This window comes from Phocoena sinus, chromosome 4 (assembly GCF_008692025.1).
Source record: "Phocoena sinus isolate mPhoSin1 chromosome 4, mPhoSin1.pri, whole genome shotgun sequence".
Classification (NCBI taxonomy): domain Eukaryota; kingdom Metazoa; phylum Chordata; class Mammalia; order Artiodactyla; family Phocoenidae; genus Phocoena; species Phocoena sinus.
Genome location: NC_045766.1, coordinates 127,918,105 through 127,930,444, shown reverse-complemented (window position 1 = coordinate 127,930,444; position 12,340 = coordinate 127,918,105). Strand labels below are relative to the sequence as shown.

The window sequence follows — 12,340 nt, the reverse complement described above, 5'->3', positions numbered from 1 at the left end:
AGGTTGCCCACTCTCACCACTCTTATTCAACATAGTTTTGGAAGTTTTAGCCACAGCAATCAGAGAAGAAAAGGAAATAAAAGGAATCCAAATCGGAAAAGAAGAAGTAAAGCTGTCACTGTTTGCAGATGACATGATACTATACATAGAGAATCCTAAAGATGCTACCAGAAAACTACTAGAGCTAATCAATGAATTTGGTAAAGTAGCAGGATACAAAATTAATGCACAGAAATCTCTGGCATTCCTATATACTAATGATGAAAAATCTGAAAGTGAAATCAAGAAAACACTCCCATTTACCATTGCAACAAAAAGAATAAAATATCTAGGAATAAACCTACCTAAGGATACGAAAGACCTGTATGCAGAAAATTATAAGACACTGATGAAAGAAATTAAAGATGATACAAATAGATGGAGAGATATACCATGTTCTTGGATGGGAAGAATCAACATTGTGAAAATGACTCTACTACCCAAAGCAATCTACAGATTCAATGCAATCCCTATCAAACTACCACTGGCATTTTTCACAGAACTAGAACAAAAAATTTTGCAATTTGTATGGAAACACAAAAGACCCCGAATAGCCAAAGCAATCTTGAGAACGAAAAAAGGAGCTGGAGGAATAAGGCTCCCTGACTTTAGACTATATTACAAAGCAACAGTAATCAAGACAGTATGGTACTGGCACAAAAACAGAAAGATAGATCAGTGGAACAGGATAGAAAGCCCAGAGATAAACCCACGCACATATGGACACCTTATCTTTGATAAAGGAGGCAGGAATGTACAGTGGAGAAAGGACAGCCTCTTCAATAAATGGTGCTGGGAAAACTGGACAGGTACATGTAAAAGTATGAGATTAGATCACTCCCTAACACCATACACAAAAATAAGCTCAAAATGGATTAAAGACCTAAATGTAAGGCCAGAAACTATCAAACTCTTAGAAGAAAACATAGGAGGAACACTCTATGACATAAATCACAGCAAGATCCTTTCTGACCCACCTCCTAGAGTAATGGAAATAAAAACAAAAATAAACAAATGGGACCTAATGAAACTTCAAAGCTTTTGCACAGCAAAGGAAACCATAACCAAGACCAAAAGACAACCCTCAGAATGGGAGAAAACATTTGCAAATGAAGCAACTGACAAAGGATTAATCTCCAAAATTTACAAGCAGCTCATGCAGCTCAATAACAAAAAAACAAACAACCCCATCCAAAAATGGGCAGAAGACCTAAATAGACATTTCTCCAAAGAAGATATACAGAATGCCAACAAACACATGAAAGAATGCTCAACATCATTAATCATTAGAGAAATGCAAATCAAAACTACAATGAGATATCATCTCACACCAGTCAGAATGGCCATCATCAAAAAATCTAGAAACAATAAATGCTGGAGAGGGTGTGGAGAAAAGGGGACACTCTTGCACTGCTGGTGGGAATGTGAATTGGTTCAGCCACTGTGGAGAACAGTATGGAGGTTCCTTAAAAAACTACAAATAGAATTACCATATGACCCAGCAATCCCACTACTTGGCATATACCCTGAGAAAACCAAAATTCAAAGAGAGTCATGTACCAAAATGTTCATTGCAGCTCTATTTACAATAGCCAGGACATGGAAACAACCTAAGCGCCCATCATCGGATGAATGGATAAAGAAGATGTGGCACATATACACAATGGAATATTACTCAGCCTTAAAAAGAAATGAAATTGAGCTATTTGTAATGAGATGGATAGACCTAGAGTCTGTCATACAGAGTGAAGTAAGTCAGAAAGAAAAAGACAAATACCGTATGCTAACACATATATATGGAATTTAAGGGAAAAAAATGTCATGAAGAACCTAGGGGTAAGATAGGAATAAAGACGCAGACCTACTGGAGAACGGACTTGAGGATATGGGGAGGGGGAAGGGTGAGTTTTGACAGGGCGAGAGAGAGTCATGGACATATACACACTAACAAACGTAGTAAGGTAGATAGCTGGGGGGAAGCAGCCGCAAGGCACAGGGATATTAGCTCGGTGCTTTTTGACAGCCTGGAAGTGTGGGATGGGGAGAGTGGGAGGGAGGGAGACGCAAGAGGGAAGACATATGGGAACATATGTATATGTATAGCTGATTCACTTTGTTATAAAGCAGAAACTAACACACCATTGTAAAGCAATTATACCCCAATAAAGATGTTTAAAAAAAAAAAAAAATTAAAAAAAAAAAAAAAAAAGAATATACACATCCGATGAAATGAAGCTGTACTGGAAATACACAGCTCAAAGCACCTGCAGAAGTTGTTCTCTTGCTTTTTTCCCCTCTTTTTTCCCCTCTTTTTTCCAGTTTGCATTCCAAGTATCTCTTGGTACAGTTGGCTCCATCTCTGAACTGTCAGCATCTTTGAACATTAATCATGACTTATTCATTTTCATATGTCTCCAGAGAACCTCCAGAGCACTTTGCAGTGGGACCTCGACAGATATTTGTTACACTGGGTGGATTTTAAGAGAGGTTGTAGATTGCCCATCAAATCAGGGGGAAGGAATTTAGGTTGCAGGAGAGCTGGCCACTAGTGGATTTTTGCCTCCCAGGCAACTCACTTTGGTCTCAACTCTTAGATAATAATCTCTAAAATAATTTCCAATTTGTAACATTCTGGAGTAGAAAGACTCTCTTCCTTTGGGGAAATGTAAAATTACACATCAGGTGTGGTCATATACTCTAGAAATGCAGTGGAAACTTCTCATTAAATATGCACAAGTAACACTTCACTTGGAATAATGAAATAACGAAGTAGCAAATTGTCCCCCTAAATGTGATTCCTCATACATGTTCTTTTTCTTCTTTAAAAAGAAAATAAAAACATGGGCTACTTTTAGCCAGTGCAAAGTATATTATTGGACTGACAGACATTAATTTTTCTGGAACATTTGTGGAATATTCATCTTAATCCACAAGGGTAATATTTTTAAAGTGTTACCACATGAACTTCCTAAAGTGCCCAAGTTACTTTCACAGAAAAAGAAAAAGGTTATATCCAATTAGAAATGTTCTGAATATGTAAGAACTTACTCATTAAATTTATAAGCTGTATTAGTTCCTGTCCTTGTGAATATGTGGTTATATTTATATTTAGTACTTGATATTCACGTTTGGAGCTTTATCTGTATCTATCTTGTTCTTCAACATACTTCTAAAATTTTGAATAATCTACCTGAGTACAAATATCATTATGTAATTAAAATTGAAGGCATAAAATTCAGAGGCATGTGAGATTCATGTGAGAAATGCAGTGTTTCTGAGAGAGGAGAAAGATGTTCATTCACTAAGAAGAAAATTCATTTGGAATTTCTTTAAATGCTAACTATGAAATCTGTGAATTCAAATAATTATAATTAATTAATTTACACCACTGCCATCTGCTTCTCTATCAAAAGGATCCTTTGAGATTAACAATGATGAAAGGGTTAAAATTAATGAATCCAAGTTGTTTTAGAGATGGTATTTAGTGACAAATATTGGGCTACTTTTTACTGAAATTGGTAATAATAACAATAACAAATCCTATCTAAAGGCACAGGCAATGACCCCTGAAGAGAGAATGGCCAGTACAAACTTGAAGGCTACTGGGGGAACAGGAAGACTTCAGGAACTAGGTTCTCCTTTATTTCCTGATTCTGAATGTCTCTGGTTCCTCAAAATATTCAACTGGTAGTATTGGTCTTGGACAGCTGACCACTGAGAGACTAAGGGGTCATGGAATTAAAAGGCAACGGCCTTCAGCAATAGAACTTCCTCCCAGATCTTGAGGTATTTCAGAATCCACTAGAAGTTATTGGGTGGTCCAGAAACCCCAATGATCAGTTCATTTATAAGTGAGAACTAACTCTCAAAACACGCTTCACCCCTCCCTCCAGGTGACTCCAGAGGGTGCTCCAGGCACAGGGCAATGGGCATCACTGCTGGGCAGCTCTGGGATTCCCGGGTTCATCGCTGCTACTCAGAGGACCTCAAGCCAGTTCAGGACCCTCCCGATTCCCTGAAATAGTCATCAGATCTCTTAACAAAGATACAAAAACCACCAGCAGCTTGGAGTGCACAGAGGTGCCCCTGCTATCCTTGGCATGCATCTCTGTGAATTAAACAAAGGTAGAAAGACAGAAATGTGCTAACTATATAGCAGATTCATTTTCCACTGATGTATTCATTAATTCGTCTTGGAATAATGGGGAAGGAAGGTACTCTTGTCCCTATGGTAGACCTTCTAACCATTATCAGTAGTGGTTAGAAAGTCGGATTTTCCTTCTTTTCTACTAGAGTTGATAATTTGAGGAAAGAAAGAGGAGAGAGAAACCAAGTAGCAGTAACAATACCACTCAGATACTAATAAACACCAACCTGCGCCCTTCCTCCCCACAAAAGTCTTCTTTTTCACCTAAAAGGAATTTCTGAGAATGATAGTAGGTCAGGGCCAAGGGTGGTGGTGGTTGTTTTAGGAGAAATAAATACATATATGGGTATTTATCGTTTAAATATCATTTTTGACGAAGGAATAAGAGAAAAGTGTGGGCACTTTTTTTTTTTTTTTTTTTTTTCCCTAATCTTATGGGGAGAAAAAAAAAATGAGCGCAATTCCCTTCAAGAGTTAACTCTCCCCCCCTCCCGCCCTTGCCTTCTTAAAGCAAAGCAAAGGAAGTTCCAGTCATCCGGGATTAAGTGACAGATCGTGGGCGAGGATGAAAGGCGCGCTTGAGGAAGGGGGGAGCCCGCGGCTCGCACACAAAGGCGCGGAGTTCCCAGGCCTCCCGCGGCCCTGTCCCGGGGACACGCAGCCCTCGGGGCGCAGAGACGCGCCAGGAAGCGCCCGCGGCTCTCCGCCTGCGCGGCCACTCTGCTGGTGGCTGGGAAAAGTTAGTCACCCGAAGACCGAACCTAGTGTGCAACCGAGAACGAGAGCGAAGAGTCCGAGGGATGCGGAGGGAGGAAACCGGTACCGGCAGAGCGGGGCGAGGGGGCGCACGGGAAGCTGAAAGCCCTTGGCTGATGGATGCGGTTGCAAGGTCTACGAGGCCAGAGCGCACCGGCGTGCACAGGGCAAAAACGTGCTGCAGGAACTTCCTACCGAGGGAAAGAAAAGCAGGAGAAAAGGGGGCAGAGAGAGACTTGAAACGTCTCAGTAACTTTAAAAACATACCAAAACACCCCGTCAGGAGATGAGGTAAGCCGAGGTTAGCCAACCCCGATTGGTTGTGAAATATCAGACAAACCCCAGCCGCTGTGGCTTTAAATGAGGCCAAAGAAATCTTCTGTTTTTCTTACTCAAATACTTTTCTCCCCCTCGCCCTTGCTCCCTCCCCCACCCTCCTTCCACCTCACCGGGTCCCTTCCTCCTCCGCTGTTGCCCTTTCCTCGATCACCCCCCAGGCCCGCCCTCCCCCATCTGATTAGGCGCGGACCAGGAAGGGTGGGAGTGGTGGGGGAAGCTCTCCCTTTAAGAGGCAGCTTGCAGTGACGAATTGTTGAAATTGCCATTGCAGGATGGCATGCCGCTATAAATTCATTGTTCCACCTCCTCGCATCTTCACAGCGCTCGCGCTGCTCTCCGCGCTCGCAGCGGCCGACTGGGGATGACGGCGGGCAGGAAGACACTGCATCAGAAGGGACACCGACGCGCAGCTTCGCTGGCTCGCCGCAGGCCGCCCCTTGCATTTCTGTTTTAATTTTTATGGCTTTTTTTCTTCTCTTTCTTCCCTTCCTCCCGGTTCCAGTAGAGTCAAGGAAACCCACAAAATAAGAAAGGAAGCGGGCTCCGGAGCTTGGAACCCCTGCTGCCGGCGGGTCCCGAGCAGCAAGGGGGCTGGAGGCAGCACGCATCAGTTGCCCGCCTGGTGCGCGGCACCTTCCTTACTTTTCTCGGTGCTCCAATCCTGGCTGGGGTTGGATTGGGGTTTTTCCCCTTTTCTCCACAACCCGGCTTCTTTTTCTTTTCTTTATTTTTTTCTTTTATTCTTTTTTTTATCCTCTTTCGGGAGCACGAATCCAAACATTTTCCAAACCAACAAAGAAAAGTTCGCACGCTGGCATCGCGGCCGGGACAGGCTGGCGCTGCTGCCGGGTCCCCCTCCCTCCGACACTTGACTCAACCTTGCAAGCAAGTGTCTGTGTGTCCCCACCTCCCGCCCCGGTAACTTCCAGAGCGAATAACAAACACCCATAAAGTCCCCGTCGCGCAGCCCCTCCCCGCGGGCAGCGCACTATGCTGCTTGGGTGGGCGTCCCTGCTGCTGTGCGCGCTCCGCCTGCCTCCGGTCGCGGCCGGCCCCGCCGCGGCACCTGCCCAGGATAAAGCCGGGCAGCCTCGGGCTGCTGCGGCGGCCGCGCAGCCCAGCCGGCGGCAGGGGGAGGAGGCGCAGGAGCCGGCCGAGCCTCCCGGCCACCCTCACTCCCTGGCGCCGCAGCGCACGAGCCGCGGGCTTGTGCAGAACATCGACCAGCTCTACTCGGGCGGCGGCAAGGTGGGCTACCTGATCTACGCGGGCGGCCGGAGGTTCCTCCTGGACCTAGAGCGGGATGGTTCGGTGGGCGCCGCTGGCTTTGTGCCCGCAGGAGGCGGGCCGAACGCGACCCGGCGCCACCGGGGCCACTGCTTCTACCGGGGCACGGTGGACGGCAGCCCCCGCTCTCTGGCTGTCTTTGACCTCTGCGGTGGTCTCGACGGCTTCTTCGCGGTCAAGCACGCGCGCTACACCCTGAAGCCGCTGCTGCGCGCGCCCTGGGCGGAGGCGGAGGCCGGGCGCGTGTACGGGGACGGGTCCGCGCGGATCCTGCACGTCTACACCCGCGAGGGCTTTAGCTTTGAGGCCCTGCCGCCTCGCACCAGCTGCGAGACCCCCACGTCCCCGCCAGGGCCCCGTGAGCGCCCCCCGGCGCACAGCAGCCCGGACCGACGCTGGGCGCTGGCCCCGCAGCTCCCGGACCAGTCAACTCCCTCGTCCGATGGGAGTCAGAGACCACAGACGTGGTGGCGGCGGCGGCGCCGCCGCTCCGTCTCCCGGGCCCGCCAGGTGGAGCTGCTCCTGGTGGCCGACGCGTCCATGGCGCGGATGTATGGCCAGGGCCTGCAGCATTACCTCCTGACCCTGGCCTCCATCGCCAACAAGCTGTACAGTCACGCCAGCATCGAGAACCACATCCGCCTGGTCGTGGTGAAGGTGGTGGTGCTGGGTGACAAAGACAAGAGCCTGGAAGTGAGCAAAAACGCGGCCGCCACACTCAAGAACTTTTGCAAATGGCAGCACCAGCACAACCAGCTGGGGGCTGACCATGAGGAACACTACGACGCGGCCATCCTGTTTACTCGGGAGGTAGGTTCCGCCTGGGGGAGTGGTTCAAGCCCCGGAGTACGGAGGTAGGTCAACAGGACAGCCTTGTTGACAGCCTTGTTTCTCCCACAAACTGCCTGCCCCCATGGGTTTGCTTCCCTGCTTCTTGCAGGAAACCCAGCCAGCCTCCAGATCTGCTCCCGTATTCGGGATAGAGCCGGAGCAATTCAAGCCTTAAATGACCAAGACCTGCTCACACAATCAGTCCAACAGGCAGGATGTCTCCAGTCTGAGATACGCAGTCATAGATGCGTAAATATGGTAAAATGGAGCTAGAATGCTTGGGGGAATGTGCGTCGTTAAATGAGAAAAGGGGGAAAGCAAGTTTGTCTTAGGAATCAGGGATCATCTACTTTCCAATGAACCCAAAGATATAACTTTGTCTAACCTAATGGCAAGGGCTGATGATTCATTCACTGTAGTCACTTTTACCCACCATCTTCCTTTGTAAACGTCCATACCTTCTTACTTGAACCCCTTTCAAGACATAAGTCAAGAGAAGGCTTTCCAAAGGAAGGACTTGTTTTCCAGTCTGGCTTCCTAATAGAGTTCTTACATACCCAGCTTGGTGGAATCTTACTTCCTTGGATGGAAGGGATTGGGGATGGCCAGGAGGATATAGAAACCCAATCTTGTGAGGTTCCTTAGCAACTCCTTTGCCTAGTCCTCCAATGCATGGCAAGAACTGCTCCGTCCTCCACAGCTGCCAGTCAAGGGTCACATCCAGCTTGCATGTTTGGGTTTTGGATGAATGTTTCTGAAGCCCCAGTGTGGAAAGATCTGGGCAAAGAGTCAAGACATGAAGCAATGTTTTCCCAGGATTTCCCTCTTTTAAGGAAGGGGGTTACAGGAAGGGAAAAAATACTGATCTTTATAGGCCCAGAGGTTCTGGGAGGAACACAATATCTATGTAGACCGCCACAAAAGTGTGACATTCAGATACAGAGTCTGGACTGGTTTTGAGCTTGTTTTGCTCAGAGCTTTGAGCCTCAGTTTTCACAGCTGTACTCTGATTGGCGGTTTTGAGTCATGCTTTCACATGCCTGGTAAGAATGGACTTTGAAAGCTCATTCTTTAAGTGTTTGAGATCCATCCAGGATAGAGAGAAGGATTAGAAGCTTTGAAATATTATGCAAAATCATGGTGCAAAGGGAGCAACCAGAACTAGGACAGGAAATTCAATGATGGCTTGCAGGAGGTTTCAGAATCACATAGCTCCACCACCTAATTCTCCTATTTTTACTACGGCACCTCTGGTATGAAGGAAAAGTGTTGATAAATTTGGAGTGGAGAAACACTTGTGGTTCACAGGGTGGACACAGATGTAAACCACGTGTAAATAAAGATGCTGGAGGGCAGCAGTTTAGGGAGAAGTGGGCAATGCACAGTGCTTTGCACAATGGAAAACCTTTCTCTTCATGAAGTGATCTCCTGGAAACCATCCTTTGATTTTTCTGCACAACATTAATCTTTAAAACGGAAGAACATTCATTTGTGTAGCCTTCCATATGAAGTGAAGTTCTCCTGTAAAACTATCCCTTTTTTATTTGGTTTCCAAGTCTTTTTTTTTTCTTTCTTTCTTTTTTTGGTTCACAACTTTCCATGTCTGGATTTCTTGCTTTGCTACATCACTAGGGGCTGCCAAGAAGGAGGCTTCAGAGAGTTTATGGAAGGAAGTTCTCTAAAGACTGAAGAAAAAATACTTTTGTAGGCCTACTACGGCAAAGTGTTCACTTTGAACATTTTCATGGTTCACTTTCATTTTGGAATAAAAATGCACATTCCATAAACATTAATAGAAGACTCCAATACTCCCTATTTCCTGCCCCATAATTTTCCTAATTGCTTCTTAGAAAAAAAAGGAAAACTAGTCAGTGATTCAAAATGATCTGTCTGTTGCTTTTTCTGCATTTGTTTTTTGTTTGGGTAGTTAACGATTCCTATTTTCCAAGCTTTGAAATATATCAGTTCCTTTAAATAGATAAAGCAAGGGGAAAATAAGTTAACATCTATCTTAATTTTAATAAGTATTATAAGAACATTCATTTTTCAAACTAGTCTACACATGGAAAATATTTTACATGGGCCCTCCCTGGCCTCCTTGCCAAGCAGAAGCATACTTTTAGTAAAGTAAATCTCATTTAGTTTGTGGTTGGCCCTCTGGTATATACATCTAACTTGATGAGAACCAAATATTTGAAGAGCATATTATTATGAATGTATGCACCTAATTTTAAAAGCACAATTAATTAGGGGGCTGAGGAAAATATTACAAGACTCATGTAGCATTCATTTGAGAGTACTTTAAAATATAATACTTCAGAATGTGGAAACCAAGAGAGCTAGAGGAGAAATGATCTGAGATCTTCAGTTTCATGGAAATCAGATATCTGGGACCTAAAGAAAAACTTTCATGGCTATTTTTTTTTCAATGAGAAATACCCAGAGTTGGCACCAGGATCTACTTTTACATCTCTGTTTTGAATGTAAGAGGTACGTTGCTTAGCAGCCAGACGCCAAGCCATGAAATCCATGTTTTGATGGGCTCTGAGCACTGTTCAAATTCTGTATCCAGATGTCTTCTCCTAAATTGCTTGCTTTTCAGGCATGAAGCAAATGTGTGAGGATATGTTTTCCACCCATGTTGACTAGCCGAGGGCACCTTGAGCGTTATGTCTAGGAATCAGCAGAATACTGCTAGTAATTCATTTATCAAACTAACAGGCTTCACTATCAGGACTGTACCCCAGCACAAGGCGCTGTCCTAATTAGGGAAATATAGCACCAGTCACTTTTTTGCAAGAGGAGCCTTTTTCATTCCAGAGTGGCACTTACGCTGGAATTCATATCACTTCTACCATCAAACAGTAGAAATCTGATCTCCCCAGGATTTATGTTTGCTTTCCAGAATCCTTTTCTGGTTCCTGGCTTCCTCTTTTCTTTTAAGATAGTTTCCTTAAAGGCACACTCCTAAATCCATTTTGGAGATGATGCACTCTCCTTTAGAAACAAAACACCTACCTGCTTGAGAAAAAAAGTGGGAAATTGTTTAACGTTCCCTGTCTATGACCATACCACCCTGAACATGCCCGACCTCATCTGTTTAACATTCCCTCACCCCTGCACAACAAAGCTTAATGAAAGCTTTACTTTTTCATGGCTTGAAAGCATTGGATTGAAACTGAACCAGCTACGAGACTATATAATAGAAAAGGTTCATTCATTTTCATTAATCATCAGTGTGCCAGTTAACAGGCAATTGTGTGTCAGCTAACACCTCACTTCTATATTCTGCCTTTTTTTTTTAATTTTATATTGGAGTATAGTTGATTAACAATGTTGTGTTAGTTTCAGGTGTATAGCAAAGTGATTCAGTTATACGTATACATGTATCTATTGTTTTTCAAATTCTTTTCCCATTTAGGCCATTACAGAGTACTGAACAGAGTTCCCTGTGCTATACAGTAGGCCCCTACTGGTTATGTATTTTAAATATAGCAGTGTGTACATGTCAATCCCAAACTCCTAATCTGCATTCTGCCTTATAATGCTGTGGTGGGGACTCCACCCAGAATTAACAGCTGGCTCCTTGCAAGGTTATGACAATAGGGGTCCCTAGAGGAAGACTGGAAGCTTGGAAGAAGGAAACGGATGTGCTGCTTTTTCTTATTTGCTTGTAGACTGGATCGACTATTTCAATCACATATTTGAGTTCAAATCCCATTTAAATTCAAAAGCAAGCCCTTATCAAGGAATCATAGCTGATAGGTCAATTCTAACCAATAGAAGGCTAAATGTCTAAGAAATGGGAAGACTGGGAGCAGATTCAGCAGCTCAAGTTGGCATTTTAAAAATAAATAGTGGGGCTTCCCTGGTGGCACAGTGGTTGAGGATCCACCTGCCGATGCACGGGACACAGGATCGTGCCCCGGTCCGGGAAGATCCCATATGCCGCGGAGAGGCTGAGCCCGTGAGCCATGGCCGCTGGGCCTGCACGTCTGGAGCCTGTGCTCCGCAACGGGAGAGGCCACAGCAGTGAGAGGCCCGTGTACCACAAAAAAAAAAAAAATAATAATAATAATAAAAAATTGTGAATTGAAAATTGCTGAGAGTAGGTCTTAAAAGTTTGCATCACCAGAAAAAAAACTATGTGTGTGATGGATGTTAACTAGACTTACTGTGGTGATCAGGTTGCGATATATACATATATTGAATCATTATGTTTTACACCTGAAACTAATACAATGTTGTAAGTAAATTATATCTAAATTAATTGTGAAGAATATTACGTAAAATCTGAAGTCTATTATACGAGAGACAGTAAACCACAGCACACAGGACATATTGTCTTCCTCACTTTCAGCACCTGCCTCTGGGCATCTCCTAAGTGTGAGACACTCATTTAGGGAGCTGAAAGCAGCGAGATGGAAAATACCTGATCCCTGCCCAGCCCAGCTTATCACAAGGGGAGAGGAAGCAGATATATGCATAAATCAGCTAATGTTAGGAAAACTCTAATAAATGCTGTAACTAAGCTATAAACAAAGGCTTAGAAAGGAAAAAGGAAGGAAGAATCAATTCTGCCTCTGTATCTTTATACAGGCTTCATTGTAAATGTAGAATTGAATTGGTCCTCGAAGGATGGACAGATTTGATTTGGATTCAACCACCTTTTATTGAGCATTTCATAAGATGCTATCCATAGTCATAAACCATTTTATAATTAATCCTTTCAACAGTCTACAACCATAGTGACATTATCATAAGTTGACAGATAAGGACATTCATACAAAGAGAAACAGAGATAAACTTAGAGTAACAGCTGACAGGTGGCTGAGAGGGAAGTTCGTCCTGTCTAGTGGTCTCTAAAATAAAAATATTACAGCAAATTTATTCAAACATTCAATATGTTTCTAATAGGCAAAGAGGGATGAAGAGATTTGA

The 12,340-nt window shown here is 44.3% G+C and overlaps 1 protein-coding gene across 1 annotated transcript in view; it reads left to right on the top strand.

The window, feature by feature from the left end:
• Positions 1 to 5,116: 5,116 nt before the first annotated feature.
• The window catches only part of ADAMTS5 (ADAM metallopeptidase with thrombospondin type 1 motif 5), a 50,175-nt gene continuing 42,951 nt past the window's right edge, over positions 5,117 to 12,340 (top strand). Inside the window, exons 1-2 of the mRNA XM_032631004.1 lie at positions 5,117 to 5,233; positions 5,553 to 7,378. Coding sequence (XP_032486895.1) covers positions 6,272 to 7,378 — 1,107 coding nt within the window. The 5' untranslated portion in view covers positions 5,117 to 5,233; positions 5,553 to 6,271. The remainder of the gene's footprint in view (positions 5,234 to 5,552; positions 7,379 to 12,340) is intronic.